At 42.7% G+C, this 26,958-nt stretch overlaps 1 protein-coding gene across 2 annotated transcripts in view; it reads left to right on the top strand.

The window, feature by feature from the left end:
• Positions 1-409: 409 nt before the first annotated feature.
• CEP78 (centrosomal protein 78) overlaps positions 410-26,958 on the top strand; it is a 92,495-nt gene continuing 65,946 nt past the window's right edge. For both annotated transcript variants that reach the window (XM_077474890.1, XM_077474889.1), the window contains exons 1-5: positions 410-566; positions 5,125-5,397; positions 7,827-8,002; positions 17,725-17,797; positions 24,832-24,935. In XM_077474890.1, coding sequence (XP_077331016.1) covers positions 5,145-5,397; positions 7,827-8,002; positions 17,725-17,797; positions 24,832-24,935 — 606 coding nt within the window. In that variant the 5' untranslated portion in view covers positions 410-566; positions 5,125-5,144. The remainder of the gene's footprint in view (positions 567-5,124; positions 5,398-7,826; positions 8,003-17,724; positions 17,798-24,831; positions 24,936-26,958) is intronic.

The raw sequence follows: 26,958 nt of genomic DNA, 5'->3' as shown, positions 1-26,958 counted from the left end.
GCTGCCTGTAAAAATCCTGCATGTTTTTTCGTTTTTTTCTGCCATTGTGTGTAGACGCCTCTGTGTGTACAGGTTCTGCTAGGTGCATACGAATGCAATACGGACGTATTGAACTGAGATGGATGTACGTGTGTATAAACAGATTTATTATTTCTGTGTGCACGACTAATTCCTGTGTGAATGAAGCCCAGCAGTGCAAGCCTCTGCTTCTTTGTGCAGATTGTGAAGGAAGTGTGGCTCTCCGAATGATACCGTGCCTGCTCTTTCTCACAGGATACACAACCACCACACAGCTATTGGAATGAGCGGCCAGCCTGCTACTGGGGGGGGAGTGGTCCGAAGTGGGGCGGGGCAAGGTCTGGGTCACCGGTGTGAGGAAGGGAAAGACGGGTCAGAGATAGGCGGGCTCAGAGAGGAGAGGGCGGGCTTCCGCAGGCGGTTGGAAACCAAGGGAACGCAATGCTATGGAGGAAGCAGGAGGAGTTGTAGAGCTGGGAGCCGATGTGTGCAGATGGTGACAGAGCCAGCCTTGTATCCTAAGCTTTGTTCTCCACTAATACGGCACTGTAAGTATATACAGCTCACCCACACTATGCATCCTGTACTTCCACTAGAAAGCACACGCAGGCTTCTTCCAGCCCTGTACCTCGGGCTTGTTTACATGAGCTCTTCCTTGTTACTACTGTTATTTCCAATCCTTCCCTGCATTAGGGTTCATAGGCCACCAATATGCATGAGTACATATGTCCTTACCCCATTTCATACTCCTGATATGTGCCTGCTGTACCATGTACTTGTATTAGAAGTGTTCCTTTTTACTTGCATTGCTTCCTTTGTGCGATTTACCTGATGAGCCTGCCAGTCTCCCTGCTTTCCTATTTCAAACTGACCACACTAGGCCACTGTTGCGCCCCTCCCCCCAAGTAAAATTTACTGACAGACGCCAAAAAATTAAAACACACAGCCCCCAATTTTTTACTGACAAAGATCATGAAACTTACTGACAGACACATTTTACTGACACTTCAAAAAAAGTACATAAAATGGCTGTTTTCTGTGTGAAACTGTGCTAGTATCAATATTTAACCTACAAACATGTAGCGAGTGCTATTAGCAATGTGTTTAAGGCATAACAAAAGGCAAAAAACATATTTCTTAATTGATATGAAGGTCAGGTTAATATAACCCAGTGCAGATTCTGCGCGGTTGCCCTTTTACAATTCAAGGGTGAACTCTGAGGACTCTGATGTAAAAGGGGACTCTAGAGACCACCTTCTGCAAACTTTGCACCACTCCTCTGCATCTCTATAGCACTGCTCCTCTGCATTCCCAAAATTCACAGCTCCTCTTTCTACCTTCTCAATAGTGGCACTCCTCTTTCTGCATTCTACCTTCCCAATAGCACCACTCTTCTTTCTGCATTCCACCTTCCCAATAGCTCCGCTCCTCTTTCTACCTTCCCAATAGTACCCCTCCTCTTACTGCATTCCACCTTCCCAATAGCTCCGCTCCTCTTTCTACCTTCCCAATAGTACCCCTCCTCTTACTGCATTCCACCTTCCCAATAGCTCTGCTCCTCTTTCTACCTTCCCAATAGTACCCCTCCTCTTACTGCATTCCACCTTCCCAATAGCTCCGCTCCTCTTTCTACCTTCCCAATAGTACCCCTCCTCTTACTGCATTCCACCTTCCCAATAGCTCCGCTCCTCTTTCTACCTTCCCAATAGTACCCCTCCTCTTACTGCATTCCACCTTCCCAATAGCTCCGCTCCTCTTTCTACCTTCCCAATAGTACCCCTCCTCTTACTGCATTCCACCTTCCCAATAGCTCCGCTCCTCTTTCTACCTTCCCAATAGTACCCCTCCTCTTACTGCATTCCACCTTCCCAATAGCTCCGCTCCTCTTTCTACCTTCCCAATAGTACCCCTCCTCTTACTGCATTCCACCTTCCCAATAGCTCCGCTCCTCTTTCTACCTTCCCAATAGTACCCCTCCTCTTACTGCATTGCACCTTCCCAATAGCTCCGCTCCTCTTTCTACCTTCCCAATAGTACCCCTCCTCTTACTGCATTCCACCGTCCCAATAGCTCCGCTCCTCTTTCTACCTTCCCAATAGTACCCCTCCTCTTTCTGCATTCCACCTTCCCAATAGCTCCGCTCCTCCTTTCTACCTTCCCAATAGTACCCCTCCTCTTTCTGCATTCCACCTTCCCAATAGCTCCGCTCCTCTTTCTACCTTCCCAATAGTACCGCTCCTCTTTCTGCATTCCACCTTCCCAATGGCTCCGCTCCTCTTTCTACCTTCCCAATAGTACCGCTTCTCTTTCTGCATTCTACCTTCCCAATAGCTCCGCTCCTCTTTCTACCTTCCCAATAGTACCGCTCCTCTTTCTGCATTCCACCTTCCCATAGTACAGCTCCTCTTTCTGCATTCCACCTTCCCAATAGTACCGCTCCTCTTTCTGCATTCCACCTTCCCAATAGCACCGCTCCACTTTCTACCTTCCCAATAGTACCGCTCCTCTTTCTGCATTCCACCTTCCCAATAGCACCGCTCCACTTTCTACCTTCCCAATAGTACCACTCCTCTTTCTGAATTCCACCTTCCTAATAGTACCGATCCTCTTTCTGCATTCTACCTTCCCAATAGTACCGCTCCTCTTTCTGCATTCTACCTTCCCAATAGTACCGCTCCTCTTTCTGCATTCCACCTTCCCAATAGTACTGCTCCTCTTTCTGCATTCCACCTTCCCAATAGTACTGCTCCTCTTTCTGCATTCTACCTTCCCAATAGTACCGCTCCTCTTTCTGCATTCTACCTTCCCAATAGTACTGCTCCTCTTTCTGCATTCTACCTTCCCAATAGTACCGCTCCTCTTTCTGCATTCTACCTTCCCAATAGTACTGCTCCTCTTTCTGCATTCTACCTTCCCAATAGTACTGCTCCTCTTTCTGCATTCTACCTTCCCAATAGTACCGCTCCTCTTTCTGCATTCCACCTTCCCAATAGTACTGCTCCTCTTTCTGCATTCCACCTTCCCAATAGTACTGCTCCTCTTTCTGCATTCTACCTTCCCAATAGTACCGCTCCTCTTTCTGCATTCTACCTTCCCAATAGTACTGCTCCTCTTTCTGCATTCTACCTTCCCAATAGTACCGCTCCTCTTTCTGCATTCCACCTTCCCAATAGTACCGCTCCTCTTTCTGCATTCTACCTTCCCAATAGCACCGCTCCCCTTTCTGCCCTATTCCCGATAGTACTACTTCTCTGCATTCCTTTTTTTATAGCACCACACCACCCTTTTATACCCAATAGCATGGCTCCACTCTGTAGTCTGTATCCTAAATTCCCAATTCTCAAATAGCAATACCATTATATAATCCCACTCCTCAGGCCTGCATCTCCTGTCACTGCATCACTCTGCTCCATATCTACTATAAGTGGCCCACTATACTCTGCTTCTTATTTCACTGCCCCCCTCTGCTCAGTGTCTCCTATCAACGACGTGCTGTGCTCTGAACCTCTTGTCATTGTCGCTCTGCTTTTTGTCTCTTTTCAAAGGCCTGCGTGATTTCCGTGTCTCATATCAATGCCCTGTTAGTACAGTTACCATTGCCCAGTGGTAATTACCAGTACTGATAGAATGCATGCACTGACCTCCTGTAGTGCTCCCAAGATCCCGCATGACTCCCGGGACAAGCATTTCTAAAAAGAATGCACTGACCTCCAGTGATGCTCCTGCGTGACACCCGACTCCCTTTGAAGTAGTTCAAAAAAGACGCTGCCATAAAGTCACCACCGGCCTCCCTCCTCGAGTCCGACTCTACGCCAAGCAACACTACACTAGGCATGAGAGATAGGCATAACTAGAACCTTCAGGGCTACCCAAGTGCAAGAAACCATAAAGGACCTTCCTGACCCCCGGGCCGGGGCCTTTCCATCTGAGCCCAGTGTGTGGCCGTAAGTGCATTTGTGACCCTGGTAGTTGCGCCACGTGTGTTAGTAGTTTATTTGTTTTGTTTTTTTTATCCTTTTTTTTTTTCGACTTTTACTTATTTGTATTTTTTTTAATTTTTTTTTAGGAGCCTTGTTGGGGGGCTTTGGGGAAATATCAGGGGTCTAAACAGACCACTGATGTTTCACCTTCAAGATGGAAAAAGGGGATTGAGGACACAACCCTCAATTTCCATCTCTGCAGCCTCATCTGTACAGAATGAATAGACAGGAATAGCTCTGTACAAAGCTTTACTATGCTTCACTTTTGAATGGACAGTCAGTGATCTGCACTCGTTCAGGCAAGGAAGGGGCCAGTAAATGATATAATTATTGGCCCCTTTCTCCCTCTTCATCCTGACAATCCCCTGCAGCATCTGGAAGGAAGAGGGGAGAGGGGAAGCTGGCAGAGCTACTGGGTGAGGAGAGGGGCCTGGAGGCAGTAGAAGACAATTAACCTGGGGGGACAGTGGGTGGCACATACAGGAACAGATCCCTTCCATTTTCCTCACAGATCTGGCTGTCTTTGCGCCCTGAACTCCGAATTGATTTCTGGGAGAAAAAAAAACCCACCAGATTGCTGTCTGTGTACAGAGCTCAGGATATTTGTAACCACAGAACTGTGATTGGCCATAGCCGATCAGCAGGTATACAGCCATAATAATTGGCTGTAACCTGCTGACAAACTTGTGCTGTGTCCAATTACAACATGGAACAGCAGGGGGTACATGCACACGCAACACTAAATCACGACTTATGAGTACGATGCAGTGCCTGCCTGTGTCACCCACTCGCAGTAAATCTACTGTGAGCGGACGGAAAGTGGTTAATGAACCACGTTGTCCAGCCAAAGTGGCAGTTAGAGGGTCGAGGAAAACCATTTAACACTGATAGGGTGTTCAGAATGATCAATTTTTATTTATTTATGTAAAACCTTTATTACAAAAGGTACAAATAAAAAATAAGGGAAAAAAAAATTGATAAGTTGCAATATATTACATTTTTGTTTTTGCGTTTAATACTGTTGTAAGTACCACTAGAGTTAGTGCTGTAAATAATACCTTTTTTTTTTTTTTATCATTTTAATTATTACATTTTAATATTTAATAATATTTTTTTTAATTTGCAGGATAGTGTGCACAGGAAAAGATGATTGATTCAGTTCAGATACGCCGCCAAGGGGCTATAGACTTTAAGTCCCATTATGAATATTTGTGTGTATTACAAGATTCTGTCCCCTTACAAGCTGTAAAGGCGAATATACGACAAGGTGCCCTTAGCTTCAATGCAGATCGGATCCGATTAGCTGACTGGCCACCCATTCTGAATACATTGAAAATTAATAAAAGCTTGATGAGCGTATCTATAAAAAGCTGCCATCAACCAGGACTTGGAGAATCAGGTTGGAGAAAGTCACATTTCCTTTCTGTAATATAATGTTTTCATTAAAGTACTGTATATTTAAAAAAAATCATAAAATATATATATATATATATATATATATATATATATATATATATATATATATATATATATATATATATATATATATATATATATATATATATATATATATATATATATATATATATATATATATATATATATATATATATATATATATATATATATATATACACATACTGTTTGTGATCCTTTGGGGAGATCTTCATTTCACTCCTTGTCCTGGAGACACAACAGGAGGAAGTGGGGAAAAAAAATCTAAAAAATTTAGGAGAAATCCCCCTCTTATAGGGGGCGAATCTTCCCAGTGGGGACACAGGCCTCCGCACACTAATCTAAAGCAAACATTTTTTTTTGATATTTTGGAAGTTGAAAAAAAATGATATGTTATTAGGTTGGTAGCACTTGTTAGTCTATTAAACAGGTGCATCTCATAAAATTTGAATATCATTAAAAAGTTAATTTATTTCAGTAATTCAAATCAAAAAGTGAAACTCATAAATTTTATATAGATGTATTACACACAGAGTGATCTATTTCATGCATTTTTGTCTTATAATTTTGATGATTATAGCTTACAGCTAGTGAAAATCCACAATCCAGTATCTCAGAAAATTTGAATATTACATAAGACCAATAAAAAAAATATATTTTTAATACAGAAATGTTGGCTTACTGAAAAGTACGTCCGTGTACAGTATAGTATACACTCAATACTTGGCCAGGGCTCCTTTTGCATGAATTACTGCATCAGTGCAGAATGGCATGGAGGCGATCAGCCCGTGGCACTGCTGAGGTGTTATGAAAGGTCCAGGTTGCTTTGATAGCAGCCTTAAGCATGTCTTCATTGTTGGGTCTCTTATCTTCTTCTTGACAATACCCCACAGATTCTTTTTGGGGTTTAGGTCAAGCGAGATTGCTGGCCAATCAAGCACAGGTATACCATGATCATCAAACCAGGTATTGGTACTTTTGGCAGTGTGGGGCAGGCGGAAAGTCCTGCTGGAAAATGAAATCAGCATCTCAATAAAGCTGGTCAGCAGAGAGAAGCATGAAGTGCTCTAGAATTTCCCGGTAGAGGGCTGCGCTGACTTTGGACTTAATAAAACAATGGACCAACACCAGTAGATGACGTGACTCCCCAAATCATCGCTGACTGGAAACTTCACACAGGACCTCATGCAACTTAGACCCTGTGCCTTTCCACTCTTCCTCCAGACTCTGGGGCTTTGACTTTCAAATGAAATGCTATATTTTCAACAGTCCGTGATGAGTACCTGGTTTAATGATCATGGTATCACTGTGCTTGATTGGCCATAAAACTCGCCTGACCTAAACCCCATAGAGAATCTGTGGGGTATTGTCAAGAGGAATATGAGAGATACCAGACCCAACAATGCAGATGAGTTAAAGGCCGATATCGAAGCAACCTGGGCTTCCATAACACCCCAGCAGTTCCACAGGCTGATCGCCTCCCTAGCACACCACGTTGTTGCATTATTTCATGCAAAAGGAGCCCTGATCAAGTATTGAGTGCATACTTTACTATCCTATACAGTACATGGACATACTTTTCAGTAAGCCAACATTTCTGTATTAAAAATTATCATTATTATTATTTTTTTTTTTTATTGGTCTTCTGTAATATTCTAATATTCTGAGATACTGAATTTTGGGTTTTCACTAGCTGTAAGCCATAATCGTCAAAATTAAAAGAAAGAAATGCTTGAAATACATCTCTCTGTGTGAAACGCATCTATATAAAATATGAGTTTCACTTTTTTTTTAATTGAATTACTGACCTAAATGAACTTTTTGATGGTATTCTAATTTTGTAAAGCGCCTGAATAACACCTCCCATGCCACCCCAGTGTGAAAGCCGAGTGCTTTCACCTGGGCAATGCGCTTGCGGGATGTTACAAAAAGTCCTGCAAGCAGCATCTTTGGAGTGGTTTGGGAGCGCTGTATACAGTTTGTAGCCATAGTAAGGCCCCGAAACAATGGTGTGCATTTTTTGCTTTTTTTTTTTTTTACCCTACCTAAAACACACTGATGCTAAGTTTAAAAAGAATGTAATCGTACCTAAATACACACACTGACTTTTTGATCCCAACTTTTGACTGTACAGTGACTAATCACTGTGATAGCCAATCGGAGACTTTTAAAGAGAGACGATTGCAATTAGGCTTTCATCACTGTTGGTTCCATAAATGTAAGAAATAATTTGTTATTTGATATAGCGGTAGTGTGTCAGTGCAGGAATGAAGGCAAGTATTTTTTTTTCTTGCTTACTAGAATGCTGTATAAGTTTCTTCAACACCAAACATCTAATTTTAAGTGTATAATATTTCATATTTGAACTGTCAGATTCTGAAAAATATGGAATTCACTTTCGAAGACGTATTCCACCTATTCGATCAAAGGACATGACTTTCCAGCTATGCCGAGCCCTTGCAGCATGTTTGAATGTGTCGAGCTCTTTGAAAGAGGTGGAGCTCCATGGATTGCCATTAAGGGAAAGAGACTTAAAAATGCTAGCTAAGGCAAGTATTTTAAATACTAGTGTGTACATCCATCTCCACAACAAAAAGATTTGGGTAAATATTTTTGAAAAGTGTTCCCCTTCAGTAAAATGTACATTTCAAAGTGTCTTAGGCCTCTTTCACACAGACTGTCCGTTCAGGTCTGCCTGCTAGTTTTTTTAGGCGGACCTGAATGGATCCTATGGAGCGTCGGATGTCAGCGGTGACATGTCCGCTGTCATCCGCCCCGCTCCGACCCGAAAAATCGTGACGGCGGAAAAACCTACTTTTCCCAAGTGTTCTTCCAGGACAGCCCTTGAGAGATGGAGCTCCTCCCATCGACACAGGAAACACATTGCCACAGTTCAAAAGGCGGTCCCTCAGGTCCCTGGTCAGTCATTTGTGTTTCCTCCGTCGGAGGAACATGTTGCCAGGAACCTGGAGGCCCCTCTCAGGGGCTGCCTGAGAACCTGTTAGCCATAAGGGACCGGGTCCTGTTTTTTGGCTGCAGTATTGGGTCCATACCTTTCTTTGTGGCTCGGGTACCGTCCAGCTGATTCGGAGCAGACCCGTTACCCTCCTCCTTCCAGTGCCGAGGTGGCCAGGGGCAGAATGGCGCGGTTTCCCCCAGGAGCGGTGAGTGGAACCTTCCATCTTTGCTCCTTGTTGCAGTGGGGTCGGAGACGCCGAGCATCACTTCCGGCGGAAACCGCGTCATCACTGCGTGCCGAGACTTCCGGTTCCGGGTCTCTAAGGGTACAAGGAGGAGAGGGAGAGCCAGCGCCTGTGCCTGTGAAGCCCGACCAGCGTCCAGCTATACCGGATTAGCGGCGGGATTCGGAGCGTCAGAGGGGGACCATGGAGGCTATTCCCCAGGATACTCCGGCGGAGACAGGCACCAGCCAAACCCAGGTAGGCTGCTGGGCATGCTATTACTCTGGTGGAGTGGTGGTGTTTGTAGGCTGGGCCCTGTAGTGCCCCACGGTGGCGGTTTACTCACAGTGAGGTTGTTTGTTAGTGGTGATTCTAAGAGGGACATGGTGCTGACGCTAAGAAATCCTTTGTCTTCTTATTTTCAGGCTAAAGAGATGCCAAGGGAAGACAAGACAGGCCGCAAAAAGTGCCCTAATTGTGGGAATAGGTTGTCCTCTGGCTCTAACAAAGCCCTATGCAAGCAATGCATTGCAAGCTTGCTTAAATCTGAGGCAGATTCCCCTTTAGCAAAGTTTTTGGGCTCCTTTAAAGAGGAAATGGCGTCGACCTTTAAGTCCCTCCGGGAGTTAATCACTGACGTGGGATCAGCTGCAGCTGCCTCCACGAGTAAAACAACTATAATCTCATCCTCACCATGCCTTACAACACCCAGCTCAGGGGAGCCCCGTATGGTCAGGGAGCCTAGCCCCACGTTGATTAGCCCCGAATCCTCTGACACTGACTCGGGTCAGGAAGAGGATCAAGCAGCATCTAAAGCCTCAAAATATAGATTATCTCTCGAGGAAGTAGATGAGCTAATGGGGGCTATCTATGATACGCTGGAAATTGAGGAGGAAGAAACTCAGTTATCCAGACATGATCAAATGTATGAGGCTCTGGGGAAAAAGAAAGCAAGGGTTTTTCCTATACATAAGGTGCTTTCTGACCTTGTCCTTAAGGAGTGGTCTGAACCAGACAAAAAGGTTTTCTTTCCTAAATCCCTTAAGAGAAGGTTCCCTTTTGATGAGAGCCCAGAGGCGGTCTGGAATAAAAATCCTAAACTAGACGCCCCTCTGTCCAAAATCTCAAAGCAGGCTGATCTGGCCTTTGAGGATATGGGCCACCTGAAAGATCCCATGGACAGGAGAACAGACATTGTCTTAAAGAGGGCCTGGGATGCCTCTATGGCAGGCTTAAAACCAGCTCTAGCCACTTCCTGTGTAGCTAGAAACCTGGAGTTCTGGTTATCGCAACTACAAGAACACTTAAAGGCAGGCACTCCTAGGGGGGAGCTTTTGAAATCCTTCCCTATGCTTTTTAAGGCCACCAGTTTCATCTCTGACGCCTCCACGGACTACGTAAAATTTACGGCTAAATCTGCAGCACTTTCAGTGGCAGCAAGGAGGTCAGTATGGATGAAAACCTGGGGGGGAGACACGGCGTCTAAAACCCGCCTGTGCAGCGTCCCTTTTACAGGAGACTTAGTCTTCGGGCCTGAATTAGACTCCGCCTTAGAAAGGACGGCGGACAAAAAGAAAACCTTTCCCGCAAAAAAGAAAAATTTTCAAAGAAAAATTTTTCGTCCCTTTAAGGAACCCTCTAAACCAGAGAAGAGTTCAACCCCCAAAAAACATTGGTCGGGACATAAAGGGAAAGGAAAAGGGGGCATACTGTTTAGCCGCCCCAATCAGGATCCCAAACCCCAGTGACGTCAGGGTTCCTGTGGGAGGAAGATTAAGCAAATTTCTTCCACAATGGGAAGAGACAACCTCGAATGAGTTTGTCTTAAATATAATAAAAAGGGGTCATACGCTGGAATTTCACAGCAACCCTCCTTCCAAGTTTCTGGTGACAAAGCTTCCAAGTCACTCAGAAAAGGCCAGGGCCTTACCTTTACTAATAGGGGAAATGGTAGATCAAGAAGTATTGACACCAGTCCCTATTCAGGAACAAGGGGACGGTTTTTACTCGCACATTTTTGTGGTAAGAAAACCGTCAGGGAGATTCAGACTAATTATGAACCTCCGTCCACTGAATCGCTCCATCCGTTACAAGAGATTTCGGATGGAGTCCATTTATTCCATAAAGAATCTCCTGCAGAAAGAGACATTTATGGCAACCCTGGACCTAAGGGATGCTTATCTGCACATTCCAATAAGGGAGGAATGCCAGAAATTCCTTCGGATGGCAGTGCAGATAGACACAAAGGTTTACCACTTTCAGTGCAGAGCACTTCCCTTCGGTCTATCATCCTCTCCGAGAATCTTTACCAAGATTCTCGGAGAGGCTTTAGTTCCTCTGAGGCTTCAATCAGTCTCAATTATCCCCTACCTAGACGATCTGCTCCTAACAGCCCACTCAGAGAGTCGTCTTTCTCAGGACCTGGAATTGACTCAACTCAGCCTGAGTCGATTAGGGTGGATTGTCAGTCAGGAGAAATCCAAGACAACCCCAACACAGGAGATCCTGTATCTGGGGTACTGGATCAAGTCTGTAGATCAGAAAATTATACTGCCGGAAGAAAAGATTTTGAATCTGTGGCAGAGAATATCTTTTCTTCAATGCAGCCCCAAGTGTACGGTGAGGGAAGTAATGTCGGTCTTAGGTCTTATGACGGCAGCCATTCCAGCCGTACAATGGGCCAGGTTCCATCAAAGAGAACTTCAGGGTTTTCTGTTAGAACAATTAAAAGGCAGAGATCTGGAGGAGGAGGTATCGATCCCCTCAAGGGTAAAACGCTCCCTCTGGTGGTGGAAGGACAGGGAGAACCTAAACAAAGGGGTTCATTGGGTCCTTCCTATCACTTCAACACTAACAACGGATGCGAGCAGTTGGGGCTGGGGAGCCCACCTAGGCTCAAACTGGGTCCAGGACAAGTGGACCCCGGAGGAGAAATGTTTCTCTTCCAATTGGAAGGAACTAACAGCAATCCTGAGAGCTGTTCTAGCTTTTCACCCCGCAATACAGGGTCACCATCTACAAGTCCGTTCAGACAATACGACGGCTGTAGCATACATAAACAAACAAGGAGGAACCAGAAGTCCTCGTTTGATGTTGGTAGCCAGACGCATTCTCCAGTGGGCAGAAGCCAATCTGGAATCCATTTCTGCAGTTCACCTGAAAGGGGAGCTGAACAACAAGGCGGACTTCTTGAGTCGACAGAAGATTTCGAACCAAGAATGGTCCTTACACCCAGAGGCATTCAATCTCATAACCGCTCACTGGGGAGAACCAGAGGTAGACCTTTTTGCGAGCAAGAAGAATGCAAAGGTTCCCAATTTTTTCTCGCTAAACCCAGGAGATCAACCCCTGGCGGTAGATGCCTTGCAAACTCCATGGGCTTTCAGTCTGGCGTATGCATTTCCCCCTCTTCATCTCATTCCGAGGGTCCTAGCAAGATTCCTCAAGGAGAAAACCTGTTTGATTCTAGTAGCACCTTTTTGGCCCAGGAGACCGTGGTTCACAACGTTGCTACAATTGAGAGATTGTCCGCCTCTAAGACTTCCCTACAGACAGGACCTCCTGTCGCAGGGACCTCTTTACCATCCGCAGGTCGCCACACTGAAGCTTTCAGCGTGGTTACTGAGGAGGAAATCTTAAGGAGTAAGGGCCTGTCAGATGAGGTAATTGCGACCTTACTACAGAGTCGCAAACCAGTCACGAGGGCTATTTACAAAAAAGTCTGGAAAAAATTTAATAGCTGGCTGAATAGCCGTGACATAAATACGGCTAATATTCTACAGTTTTTACAGAAAGGTGTAAACAAGGGTTTAACCCTAAGTACTATTAAGGTACAGATAGCTGCCTTAAGTGTATACCTAGATGAACGCTTACAGGAAAATCCTTTTGTCGCTAGATTCTGTAAGGCAGTCGCTAGACGTAAGCCAGTCAGAATCACAAAAGTCCCATCCTGGGATTTAGCAGTTGTGCTAAAAGCTTTCTTGGGGTCACCCTTTGAGCCTATCTCAGAGGCCTCCCTAAGGCTTATTACCTTTAAGACAGTTCTCCTGGTGGCAATCACTTCAGCCCGTAGGGTCAGTGAAATCCAAGCACTTTCCATCAGGGAACCATTCCTACAGATCCTAGAAGACAGAGTCATACTAAAGACAGACCCTGGGTTCTTACCAAAGGTAGCATCTAGCTTCCATAGGTCCCAAGATATTGTCCTCCCTTCATTTTGTCAAAATGCAGCAAATGAGAAAGAGGAACGCTTTCATTTATTGGATGTGAGGAGGTGTATTCTAGAATATCTTAAAATAACAAATCCATTCAGAATCTCAGACTCCCTTTTTGTCCTTTTTTCCGGACAGCGTAGGGGACAGAAAGCTTCAAAAGTAACCATAGCTAGATGGATTAGGCTAGCTATAGCAGAGGGGTATAAGGCCTTGAATAGAGATCCTCCTGAGGGTGTTAAAGCTCACTCCACAAGAGCGTTGTCTGCATCCTGGGCAGAAAGAGCTGGTGCCACCCCGGAGCAGGTATGTAAAGCAGCCACATGGTCAAGCTTTTCCACCTTTACAAGGCATTACCGACTGGACTTAATGTCTAGTCAGGATCAGGCCTTTGGGAGGAAAGTCCTCCAGGCCGTGGTCCCCCCCCTAATCTGGTAAGTACTTGGGGATCCTCTCAAGGGCTGTCCTGGAAGAACACTTGGGAAAACTGGAGTTAGTACTTACCGGTAACTCCTTTTCCGGTGGTCTTCCAGGACAGCACGATCCCACCCTTTATTTGATTGTAGTGATGTACTAATGTTATTACCTGTTATGGTTTATATGTTTTTTCAGTTCCATCCTTCGGTTCTTGGTGAATGACTGACCAGGGACCTGAGGGACTGCCTTTTGAACTGTGGCAATGTGTTTCCTGTGTCGATGGGAGGAGCTCCATCTCTCAAGGGCTGTCCTGGAAGACCACCCGAAAAGGAGTTACCGGTAAGTACTAACTCCAGTTTTCCATCCGTCATCTGATCGGGTGACGACAGACTCTATGGTCCGTCCTCATCTGATTCCCTCATATGGGAGAGCGGCGCTCTGACAGGCCCAATCCCTGCACATCATACAGAGACGGACCTGTCATCTTCCTGCTCAGCGGGGATTGATGGAGTGATCCCCCGCTGAGCAGAGCGGGCTCCATATACGGACACATCCATGTGATGGAGCCCAGGGCTATTCAAGGTAATGCTAATGGCCACATCTGCAACTACTTTAGAAGATTTATATAGCATCCCGGGGCACAATCAAACACCGCAAAGAGCCTGATTTAAAAAAAAAAAAAAAAACGTGATGGGGTTGCATAGGGTGCAGCTCAGTGGCCTAATGATTAGTACTTTTTGGCTTGCAGCACTGAGGTCCTTCATTTGAGGTCCATTCCTGACTCAAGCTTCATGGAGTTTGCATGTTTTTCCCGTTCTTGACTAGGTTTCCTACTGTACTTCAAAGACATGCTTGTAGGTTAGTTAGATAGAAATTGGACCTAGTATGATTATTCTACTGAGTGTGCCGAAGAGCGCTGCCTCACGATCTGTCCGAACAGCAGACAAAGCGCTTTAAGTACCCACAAATAATATTAATTATTATTAATGAAAAAACTTTTATGAGAAGCAACAAATCTTGTTGCTTCTCCAGCTTTGCTCTGTTTTTCTTTGCTCCACTCCACATAATTGATTATAATTGATAGTCGGGTTACTCGCACATCTAAGGACTGTGTGGTTTACCTACATTTATTTTCCTAAAATACAGTATCTCACAAAAGTGAGTACACTCCTCACATTTTTGTAAATATCTTATTATATCTTTTCAAGTGACAACACTTAAGAAATTACACTTTGCTACAATGTAAATTAGTGAGTCTTCAGCTTGTATAACAGTGTAAATTTGCTGTCCACTCAAAATAACTCAACATAATGTCTAAACCACTGGCAACAAAAGTGAGTACACCCCTAACTGAAAATGTCCAAATTAGCCATTTTCCCTCCCCAGTGTCATGAGACGGGTTAGTGTTACAAGGTCTCAGGTGTGAATGGGGAGCAGGTGTGTTAAATTTGGTGTTATCGCTCTTACTCATACTGGTCACTGGCAGTTCAACATGGCACCTCATGGCAAAGAACTCTCTGAGGATCTGAAAAAAAACAATTGTTGCTCTACATAAAGATGACCTAGGCTATAAGAAGATTTCCAAGACCCTGAACTGAGCTGCAACACGGTGGCAAGACCATACAGCGGTTTAACAGGCCAGGTTCCACTCTGAACAGGCCTCGCTATTTTTTACCAAAGCAGTTGAGTGCATGTGCTCAGCATCATATCCAGAGGTTGTCTTTGAGAAATGGATGTATGAGTGCTGCTAGCATTGCTACAGAGGTTCAAGGAGTGGGGGGGCAACCTGTCAGTGCTCAGACCATATGCCGCACACTGCATTAAATTGGTCTGCATGGCTATTGTGCCAGAATAATATGATGCACAAGAGAGCCTGCAAACAGTTTTCTGAAATGAAGCAGACTAAGGACAGGGATTACTGGAACCATGTCCTGTGGTCTGATGAGGCCAAGATAAACTTATTTGGTTCCGATGGTGTCAGTCGTGTGTGGCGGCAACCAGGTGAGGAGTACAAAGACAAGTTTGTCTTGCCTACAGTCAAGCATGGTGATGGGAGTGTCATGGTCTGGGGCTGCATGAGTGCTGCGGGCACTGGGGAGCTACAGTTCATTGGGGGAACCATGGATGCCAACATATACTGTGGCATACTGCAGCAGAGCATGATCCCCCCTCCCTTCAGAGACTGGGGCATAAGGCAGTATTCCAACATGTCAACTATCCAAAATGCACCTCCAAGACAATCACTGCCTTGCTAAAGAAGCTGAGGGTAAAGATGGACCGGCCAAGCATGTCTCCAGACCTAAACCCTATTGAGCATCTGTGGGGCATCCTGAAATGGAAGGTGGAGGAGAGCAAGGTCTCTAACATCCACCGGCTCTGTGATGTCATCATGGAGGAGTGGAAGAGGACTCCAGTGGCAACCTGTGAAGCTCTGGTGAACTCCATCCCCAAGAGGGTTAAGACAGTGCTGGAAAATAATGATGGCCACACAAAATATTGACACTTTGGGCCCAGTTTGGACGTTTTCACTTAGGGGTGTATTCACATTTGTTGCCAGTGGTTTAGTCTGTGTGTTGAGTTATTTTGAGTGGACATCAAATTTACACTGTTATACAAGCTGTACACTCACTACTGTACTTTACATTGTAGGAAAGTATAATTCCTTCAGTGGTGTCACATGAAAAGATATAATAAAACATTTAAAAAAATGTGAGAGGTTTACTCACTTTTGTGAGATACCGTATAGTGCGTTTGGCTTTTTTTTATTTTTTTCTTTTTTTTTCTTTTTTTTTTTATGTTCAAATGACATTTCACATTTTTGTTTGCTATTCATAACCTCAACAATTTTGTTGGTACTGTAATGACTCCCTTTTGTCCCAGGCTACTTCTGCCCTAGTATGTGTACTCTTTATCCAGTTGAGAGCATTACTTATTTTCTTGGATGTAGTCTACATATTTCTGTTCTATAATTACAAATAGAGATTTTTTTTTTTTTTTTTTTTCAGATTGAAGCTTATAACATGTGCAGCATTACTGAAATATATAAGGGCACGTCTAACGTTCCTTAAGCCACAAAACAGGCTGGACGACCACTTAAAGTGATTAAAGTGATTGCAAAGGCAGACTTTTTTTTTTTTATCTTAATGCATTCTGTGCATTAAGATAAAAAGCCCTATGTGTGCAGCATCCCCAATACTTACCTGAGCCCTATCTCTATCCAGTTATGTCCATGAGTGCCTCGGCCATCCAGGACTCTACCTCCTGATTGGTGCCATTGGTTCCTGTTGCTGTCAGTCAAAGTCAGCCATTCAGGAGAGAGAGAGGCGAGGCTGAACCTCAGCTTTGTGTCTGAATGGATACATGGAGGTGGAGCTCAGCCCGGGTGCCCCCATAGCAAGCTGCTTGCTATGGGGGCACTCAACAGAAAGGAGGTGTCAGGAGCTACAGATGGGGACCCAAGAAGAGGAGGATCGGGGCTGCCCTGTGCAAAACCACTGCACAGAGCAGGTAAGTATAATACATTTCACTTTCAAGGCATTTTAGTTGTGGTGATTGTGGAGTCATTACTGTAGATGTGGTGATTGTGATTGTGGAGTCATTACTGTAGATTCTCACTTTTTTCCTTTGTGGCTTTCAGCCGGTTTAAGGGTTCAGACTGAATGAGGTCCCAGGAAGTCTTCAATAGATAAAGGCTACTTTTATTTATTTTTTAAAGTGGGAAAGGGTTAGAACATCTGTTTTTAGTTTTTATTCCAGAGTGATCAGTGTTTTGTACATCCATACTTATACATAGGTGTATTTCTGCGATTCACATGTTGACTTTTTTTTTTTTTTCATCACTAATAAATATTATATGTACTTTAGCTTAGAATCTTTATATTGTGATAGCCAAACATGAGTTAATAAGCCTACTTTTGCTGTTTTTACATTAAAGCGGAGTTCCCCCTGCAAAAAAAGTCAGCAGATACAATTACTGTAGCTGCTGACTTTTTAAAATAAAGACACTTGCCTGTCCAGGGCACCCACAATATGCTCACCTGAAGCCGACCCATCCCTCAGCTCCGGCTGGAGGCGCCGGCATCTTCAGTAAGAGAATCAAGAAGTATAGACTTGCGGCTTCACAGCCTGTTACCTACTGCACATGTGCGAGTCGCGTTGGGCATTCTGAATCATCCCTACTGTCTTCTGGGACCTGTGTGTTTCCCAGAAGATGGCAGGGGTAATGGGGGAGGGGCCAGACATGGCGTTGTTCGCTGCAGATTCTGCGGAGCTCTTTCGCCGGAAGTGGGAGCAAATACTTGGATTAGATGGGTATCTACTCTTCCCCCCCCCCCCCTGAAAGGTGCCAAATGTGACACGGGAGGAGGGGGGGAGGATCGTCCGAAATTTCATTTCTGGGTGGAACACCACTTTAATTTTACAGGGTAATGATAGGATTTTTTTTTTTTTTTCTTGCTATAGGGTTTGGCTGCCTCGAAATCTTTGGAGAAGGTGTCATTGCCATATTCATCATGTGGAGATGAAGGACTAGAAAGTGAGTATTTATTTTGTTGACCAGGTCAATGTTTATTTTTTCTTTTAACCACTTCAATGCAGGGCACCCCCCCCCCCCCCCTTCCTGCTCAGGCCAATTTTCAGCGCTGTTGCATTTTAAATGACAATTGCGCAGCCATGCAACACTGTACCAAAACTATTTGTATCATTTTGTTCCCACAAATAGAGCTTTCTTATGGTGGTATTTGACCACCACTGGGTTTTTTCCTTCACTGATGAGCACTGTTGAGGCTACACTGATGGGCACTGATGAGGTGGCACTAATGCGGTGACACTGGGCACTGATGAGGCATAATATGCAGTACTGATGGGCACTAATAGTTGACACTGATGGACACTGAAAGGCCGCACTGATAGGTGGCACGGATTGGCACTGATGGCTCTGATAGCACTGATGAGGAGGCACTGGCAGGCATTACTGATGGCCACTGATTGGCACCTCTAATGGACACTGATTGGCATACCTGGTGGTCCTGCTGGGTGGGCATCCCTGGTGAGCATCCCAGGGGCTGCACTGATAATCCCCCTGTCAGAAGAGCAGCGGATCAGCTCTCCTCTAGTTGTGTCTGTCAGTGCGAGTGGAGGAAGAGCTGATACACGGCTCCTCCTGTTTACGCTGTGATCAGCTATGATTGGACACAGCTGAACACATGGTAAAGGGTCTACGTCAGAGGCTTTTTACCGAGATCTGTCATGCGTTGTGTCAGACTGACACACCATACCAACAATTGCCGCGCTGCGCGCCCTCGACTTGTCCTGCTGGATGTCATGTATCATCCAGTCAGGATAACGTAACCACTTTGTGCACATCATTCTTTTATATGGTGAGCGGGAAGTGGTTAAATTTGGCTTATTAAAAAAAGTTATTCAGTCTAGGATTTTTCATTATGACCTTTAGTTTGTTGCATTCTTTACTTAAAATTTTTAGTGTATTCCACAAAATAGTAAACATACAGTATAAAGAGAGCACTGTATAAGGCACATGTTGTACATCAAAAAATACATGTCTTGTGAAGTAAGACTATTTCTCATGTGTTTCAAAGATTCATACGGAAGAGGACCCGGTTATAGGGCATCGGTAAAAAAAATTGTTTTTCAAACAGGATGTAAATCCTAAGGTCCTCTCATCACATAATATCTCAGAAATCTATATGCATGGTTATGAGTAGACCAAAATTGGTACATCAAGGCTAAATATAGACCCCTAAGTGTCTTAGCACTGATGTTTTATAGGATGTTACAGGTATTAAGTTAGGGTAGAGAAAAAATGCTGGTGTTTTCGATATTGTACTATCTTTGAATGTTTGTGTTCTCTCATGTACTTGCATTCAGAAATTTTTGTAGGGCCATGCAAGACCAAAAGGTATGTAACAAGTCCCTGGGTCCTTGTACACATCTCCAGCATGTTGCTGATGAAGCAGGGTAGATGGCATTGGATACTGTTGGGGTACTATACCAACGGGTGACAATCATTTATAGTCAGATTCCTGAAATGTATTACTTTACTTTTGGAGGATTTTTATGACATGGTAGTTATCTTTGAAAAAACTATTTGTAAGAATGGGAGAATAACATTTTGCTTAACGATATTGCATTTCCCAATCCAAGATAATCTTTCAGGAACCAGGTGGATAGCTGCATGTGTATTGAGCAAATGGTCGGGGGGCGGGGGAAGTTAAGTGGCCATTAGACATTTGAGTTCCCAAGTATCTAATATGACATGGTCATTTAAAGGCAATATTGCTGTTTAATCTGAGTAAAGTGGGCTGTGTAAGATTCGGCTCCAAGACCTCTGATTTCTGATAATGTAAAAATTTCAGAATTCTCCATATGTGGTAAACTCCGCAAGAAATTTCACAAGGGTGGTTTCAGAATTGCTCAAAACAAAGTAATTTGCATAAGCAGAGACTTTATGGGTATGTTTCCCAACTTTTATACTGAGATGTTCGGGTTGGTATGTACCTGGCAAATAAAGGGTTTCGATGTCAAGATGAAAATCAATGACAAGAGTGGGGAAACCTGGTGCATACTATTTCAGAAGGAAAAGAGTGTTGAGAGCATACCATTAGCCCTAATTTGTGCTGAGGAGACAAGGCAAGTTTATCCAGGTTTGCATGCATGGACCGAGTCAGATCGCTTCCAACGTAAGGCAAATGAAGGTCCAGTTGAAGGCCTTCTCGTCATCTGTGGAAAGTAGAAACATTCACTCAGGCTTTAACAGGGCCCAGTGTATAACATTCACTGCCCAAATATTGCTGTCTCGTGCTTCCCTCAAGGGCTTAAATCCCTTTTGATCCCAGTGGATTACTTTCTATAGGTAGAGGAGTAGTCTATTTGCTAATATATTTGCAAATAATTTCAAGCCTTTATTTAGAGGCAAAATGGGCCTGTAATTGACATAGTATTGTGTGTTTTTCCTCTTTTTGAAATACTGAAATATGTGCTGTCAAGGCTGAAGAATGTAAGCCTGGCTTTGTCAAAGAGATTAAAACACAGTAAAGTGTGGAGACTGGAGAGGTTTGAATGCTTTATAATTTGGCGAAAACCAACCTGGGCTGGGGGCGTTACTAGTTTTAGTGTATTTAGCAGGTAGGAGAAATTTCCGACGGGTCAATGGGTCCCTCTAGCAGTTGAGAAGTGATTGTAAAGGGATGGAAAACTCAATTTTGTGAGGTAGTTCCTGACCAGTTTTATATAAGCATACAGCAGGGTGTGAGGTCAGTCTGGTGGAGGTCATAGAGTTTGGCATAATAGTCTCTTAATTTCATGGTGAATTGAAGTTTTGAATTCATTTGATGAAAGGATAGTGGGGAGGAAAAATTTGGATCTCTGCTAGCAGAGGACATTAGTAATTTACTAGATTTATTCCGTACTCCTGGTGTTGCATTGGCATTTCGTCAAAGTTGCTTTTGTGTTTTAATGGCAGAGGGACCTGGGATGAAGTCTACAATTCATTAATTCTGTGAGTACCATACTTCTGTTGTTTGTTTTGTTTATGAATGGTCTCCAGTCTGTTAATATGAGATAATAACCCAGTGTGCGTTGACCTCGATGTTTCTTGAGGCGAGTCCCATGTTTATTTTAGTATGCCCCTCAGGTAGGATTTATGGATTTCCCAGATGGTGCACAGGGGTAACGTTTTGAGACAAAGTATGATTATAATTCCCTCTCAAGGTCAGCTTTGATTAAGGGATCTGGTAGAAGTGAATCATTAGGTCTCCAACGACAGGTGGTAGGTGTTGGCCTTCGAAAAGAGAGTCTAAAGCTGGCCATACACCTATAGATTATCTGCAGATTTTCTATGGTTGGATGGAGAGTGCAACAGATTTCTCCATGTTCACTAAACTGTGTGGATGGAGGAATCTCCCACTTTTTCCATCTAGCCATAGAAAATCTGCAGATAATCTATAGGTGTATGGCCAGCTTAAGTGACTGAAGTTTGGTCTGTGAGGCTAATGTTGCCTATCTTTGATTGGGAGGCCAGATGTAGATGAGTGTTTAATTAGGATCATGTCAATATGGCAGTACAAACTATGTACTTAGGAATGATAAAAGTAGTCTTTTGGTGCTGGAGTGAGGCCAGCTGGGTTTCCAGGGACTCTACCTGCATTTCTGTAGCCACAGCAGTTGGTTCAGTGATATATACTGTACCCGGGTGGAAAGCTACGTAGTGGATTGTTGTAGGGAGTTTGTCTTCACTGAATGTTTTCTTTATGCAGACAGGGAGCACATCAAAGTCGATTTTAGTTGGGATATATATTGAAGGAGTTCCAGCAGCACTACTGGCATGGTATAGGGGTACACTCCCTGTTGCTGCGCTAGTTGCGAAAAAGATGGTTTGTCCAATGGGTCGCTTCCCTCTGGGTCGGTGGTTGATGTAAGTCTCACTGTGAACAAGTAATCTGATCCATATGGGTCTGGCAATGGTGTGCCCAGTGATCTGATCTTGCGCGCGGAAGTGAAACGTGTGTATCTTGGTTACAGAGAGGTCAGAATGTGGGGTGAGAAAAAATGGTAGATGGCCGGCTACGAGGTGTCCCTGCATCAGTCACCAGATTGTTTGTTGTTGTTTAAGCGTAACAAACCAGCTATGTTTGGTGAGATATGAAATGCACCGTGAGCAAAAAATACCGTCTGTTGCTCCAGAGCTCCAATTGTGTGCTGCTCACTCAGCCATGTTCTGAACACACCCACGTTCTAGCCATTTTTATGCTTGCCAGTTGGCATGTATTAGGCATACACAAACTTGTCTTTCACAAGGTGACCTGCACTAGAGATGTCGCTTTCAAAACTTGTTTAAACCTCTTTTATATTATTTATTATTTATTTATTTATTTATTTTTACCAAGCGGTATAAAGTATTGTGCCCCAGATATGCTCATTTTCAATCATGGGTTCCCAAAAATTTTGGTAGGCCTTAAAAAACTGTTGGAAACAAATCTGTTGGTTAAGTATAGGTGAGTGAGCATTGCATTAGACCAACTGTTTAGAGCAGCAAAAAGGTGACATGGCATACCCAGAATATGCTTGCAGGGTGTCCCAAGTGTCTGCCATTTTGATGCAAACACTTGTATTCCTCCTGTTTTGACTAGTTTTTAGAACAATAAAATAAAGCTCAGTTTTGGAGAATTAGCAATAGTAGGTTTGCCATTTTCTCGTGAACCTGATTCTGTAAGTAAGACATCCATTTTCTAATTTTGTTTTTCTTTCTATTTGGCATTTGTACATTCTATATATTTCATCTATTATGTGATGTTCATATTTGAAGCCCCAACATTATTGTAGGAATCTGTTTTTTTTTTTTTTCCTTTTAGCCTAGTAAATGAATGCATTGCAGCTTTTGCTCGTATACCTCCAGTCAGCAGCGCAAATATACAACATGAATGTTTCACAGTAGCTTCTGACCTCACCTGTCTGAGAAGATCCATACAAAGTTATGTCCAGAATGTGATTCTTCTTAATCACACAATACATTATATGACTTGGGGTTCAATCAAAATGACATGGCATCATAAAGAGATATTTGTGTACTCTCTGATCTTCACAAGCTGCTTTGCTTGTGTGTTTTTAAAAAGAGCTTGAGCTGTAGATTGCACAAGCAATGGACACAGTGAGTCATTCTCGGCAGTATTTCCTCCAGTGACTTGATGCTTTTATTTTGAGGAATTCATATCTGCAGTTTCCCGGTTTCCATGGAGATCAGAGGAGTATAAATTTAAAATTGTATTTTTGAATCTGCAACGCCTTGTACAATCAGCTGTTTGATGTGCTGCAGTATGTGAATTAATGAACTTTAAATGGAGCAATCACTCTGTAAAGAACAGCACAGTCTCCCATCTGTGAACTCTAATCCCATATCTTTCTAATGCATTCTCATCTGTCCATTTCTAAAACGTTTAATGTTGTCAAAATTCTGCCTTTGCGTTAAGCGTGGTATTAAAGTGCCAGTTCTTCTAACATGGATAGTTCAGTTTTTCGGTAGATGGCAGAACGCTCAATCGGCCATCAGTGAGGGACCCTAATATTGTACTCTTACAGCATTGCCTTCCTGCCATGATCATTACAAGCTGGTCTCCTTCACTCTGGTGGATTTTACCTATATTTTGTATTATGAAGACTGCAATAGTCTGTGGGTTAAGATGTTTGCTGGAGATACTTTGATGCTAGTGTGCATGGGGCAAGAGGAAGAAAAAAGATGACGTTGTAACGATTAAAATAATTCCTAATTTCCATGTTTTCTCTGCAAGTAAAGTTTTTAGTTTTATTCTATTTTTATCCATCTTTGCCCCATGTTCCCAAGAGAGAAAATATCTCTAAAGTGAGGAAAATTTCTATAAGTTGTCGTTGGAAAAGTATCTCCATTGGAAGTATATGATAAAAAAAAAAAAGGGGGTGTACTAATGCGAAAACCAATGACTCTAGAATCTAACCTAACAAGTAGCTGCCATCAATGGTGTTCCCACACTAAAAATATTTGAAAAATATATAGGAATGTGGCGCTTGCTCAAAATAAATAAACCTCACATATAATGATGGATAAAGAACCAATCAATGTGCAATTATGCAAAAATATAAATAACGTGATAACAATGCAATAAAAGAATAATAAAGCTTCATATATACCGTGTGTGTGTGTGTGTGTGTGTATATATTGTATATATTATATATATATATATATATATATATATATATATATATATATATAAAGTGAATGTAATGTGCAAACGTATACAGATAAATATTGGCAATGAAAATATTTTCAATCTGAACAAGAAAGTGATTAATGTGCTAATAATAAATAGACTCCAAAAAACATGTGCAAAAAATAGCCTTATTGAAAGTGCAGATGAATCCAGCATATACCATCTGAGGTGCGCAAATGGTCCTCCCTAGCCTCTAGCAGGTTCCACAGCAAAAATGTCATATATATATATATATATATATATATATATATATATATATATATATATATATATATATATATATATATATATCGCTTTATTATTCTATTATTCTTGTGTTGCATTATCTGCGTTGTTATCACGCTATTTATGTTTTTGCATAGTTGCACGTTGATTGGTTCTTCATCATTTTATATGTGAGGTTTATTTGTTTTGAGTAAGTGCCACATTCTTATATTTTTCAAATCTCCATTGGAAGAATTTGCCTCTATTCCTGTTCTGGGACAAAAATGTAAATAGGGTATTTTCCATAATTTTCAGTCCTGATAACAGTGGTCACCAAGACAAATAGACAGCAATAACAACTTGACAGGGATCCAAACTTTTCCTACTCTATTCAAAAATGGGAAAAAAAATTGTTTGTAGATGCACTTTAGAGCATTGTCAGACTTCCACTATTTCTGTTTGTCAATTATACTGAGTACAACATCAAAATATGTCTTGTTTTTATCTTTTCCTATAACCTTTTTGTTTCATGTTGGTTGACATGTGTGTTTTTTTTTTTTTTTTTTTTTTTTTTCTTTCTAATTATGAATATTCTGTCTTCTTGTAGTTATCTGTCAAAGTGTGAAAAATTCACCAACAATCAAAATGGTTAATTTTACTGGATGCAATCTCACATGGCGTGGAGCTGAATTTATTGCAAGTATTATCAAGGTAAACTTTTGTGCTAATACAATATATAATATATAATTAACAAGCAGTACTCATAAGACTAATATATAGTTTCTGTATACACCTTTTCCAAGACAATGTTGCACTTGAACGAAACATGAACACCTCCCTGAAGACCAAACTGCAGACAAATGTGACTGCCACAAAAAAGTAAAAGATAGATGGGTTGGACTTATAGAAAATAGAGAAAAAAGCACTTGATCATATTACACATCACATTCGAAATGCCAAAACCTTTCTAGGGAATCCCACTGTACCCACATGTATACTTCAGATTGCGCAGTGTACTCATATGCAGACTCCAAACAGGCAACCTTTGTTTTAAATAATATATATGAGAGAGAGCGAACTGAATTCAGAGTGATGAGGTCAAATTCTAGCTCTGTTTTAGGCACACACCAAGCGACCTACCTGACAAAAGCAGACTTATATGCCGCTGAGAGCCTGAGTCGGCTGCTCCTGCCCCCTCCACAGCCAAGCATTCCAGTGAGCATAGGGGCAGAGCAGACAGCGGTGACTGACAGTCCCCAGCTCTCTGCTCAGGTAGCTGTGAGAACAGAGAGATCAGTGGTGTTAGATTTCTTGGTTCTCAGTGTCAGACCTGGTGGGTGACATCCACTTAGGTAAGTATGGTTTAAAAAAGGAAAATTAACCCCATACTTCTCTATTAAAAGGTAAAAATACCTTCAACCTTTAAAACCAAAAGCCTTGCTATATTCAGACATTGCAAAATTGCTATATTGCCTTTATTGACAAGAAAACCCTTCTCTATGCCTTTTCTGGTTTAGTTTCAATTTGTTATTAGGGGCTTGACTTCACAGATAATTGGGCCAACCTCCTTTTTGGACAGAATGCGTAAAAATTTGTAGGGCTTAGCCTGGGAGGCGGGGAAGTCAAATCCTTGTTAAATCAGGAGTAAACACATTGGCGGGGGTGAGCTTTGGCCATAATGTGCAAGTATGCACAACATACTTACAGATTATGGCATGCACATCTCTTCTCTGCTGCTTACCAGCGATGGCCGGTCCAGAGTTGGGTGGTCACTGATGATGTAACTTCTGTACATGCACGTAGCAGTCACATCATCTCTGGTATCTAGTTCTATTCTCAGCATGCAGTCTAGACAGAAAACAAAAAGTCACCATGGAAAATGTTTATCTCAGTTGACACTGGCTGAATATTCTAAAGTTGGCCATACATGGATCGAAATTTGGCCAGTTCAGCCGGGACCATCCAAATTTCAATCCATGTATGGACACTGTTGTATAGAACTTGATCAACCTATCGACTTCTGTACAAATGCTCTATTAGATTTTCTCCAAAATAGCTAGCAGTGCTGAGAAATGTATGCTGATGGCAGGATAGTCTCCCCGTTAGAATACAATAACTCAGCGGGGAGGATTCCCCCATCCACCTCGAATGTGTGGATGGACTAATCAAGTAATTGTTTTCTTTTTGTGCAACCTGCTGGTTGAAATAAAGATTAAAAAAAAGACTCCTCTTTGGCCTGCCATAGACCTTGCTAGTATCTAGTATCTTTTAGCTGATTGTATACCGGCAAACGTGCATTGTGGGGCACAAACAGGCAAAATCCTACCTGTGTAAGAGCCTATCTGTTCAAAGTGCCTTGATATTCAGGCATAGAGGGGGTAATCAAAGTTTACTGCAGGTAAGTGTAGGCATCTTTAATGGTCATCATACATGATACAATCTGACAAACCAATCTCTGTGCAATCTTTACAACTACAAAAAGTGTGTAGAATGTGAACCTACCTAAACTATCCAATCAATTTGTATCCAATCAGGTAACCCCTTTCACCACATAGTTGGTAGATATATAATGAAGATTGTATAATCTGATTGTCCTGTTTGTGAGCTTAGGTAGCAGCAGAGACAGTTTAAAGTCAGACTAAATCAGAGAGGCTCACAATAGAGGTACTATCCTCTTTGGAAGACATTTTACCTCTTAAATGTTTATATTGGCTGATAGGTCCATGGAAGTGGG

This window comes from Lithobates pipiens, unplaced genomic scaffold, assembly GCF_037356315.1.
Source record: "Lithobates pipiens isolate NorthernLeopardFrog02 unplaced genomic scaffold, aLitPip1_a1.2 Scaffold_13, whole genome shotgun sequence".
Lineage (NCBI taxonomy): Eukaryota > Metazoa > Chordata > Amphibia > Anura > Ranidae > Lithobates > Lithobates pipiens.
Note: the sequence above shows the minus strand (reverse complement) of the source record. Positions and strands in the feature narration are given on the sequence as shown.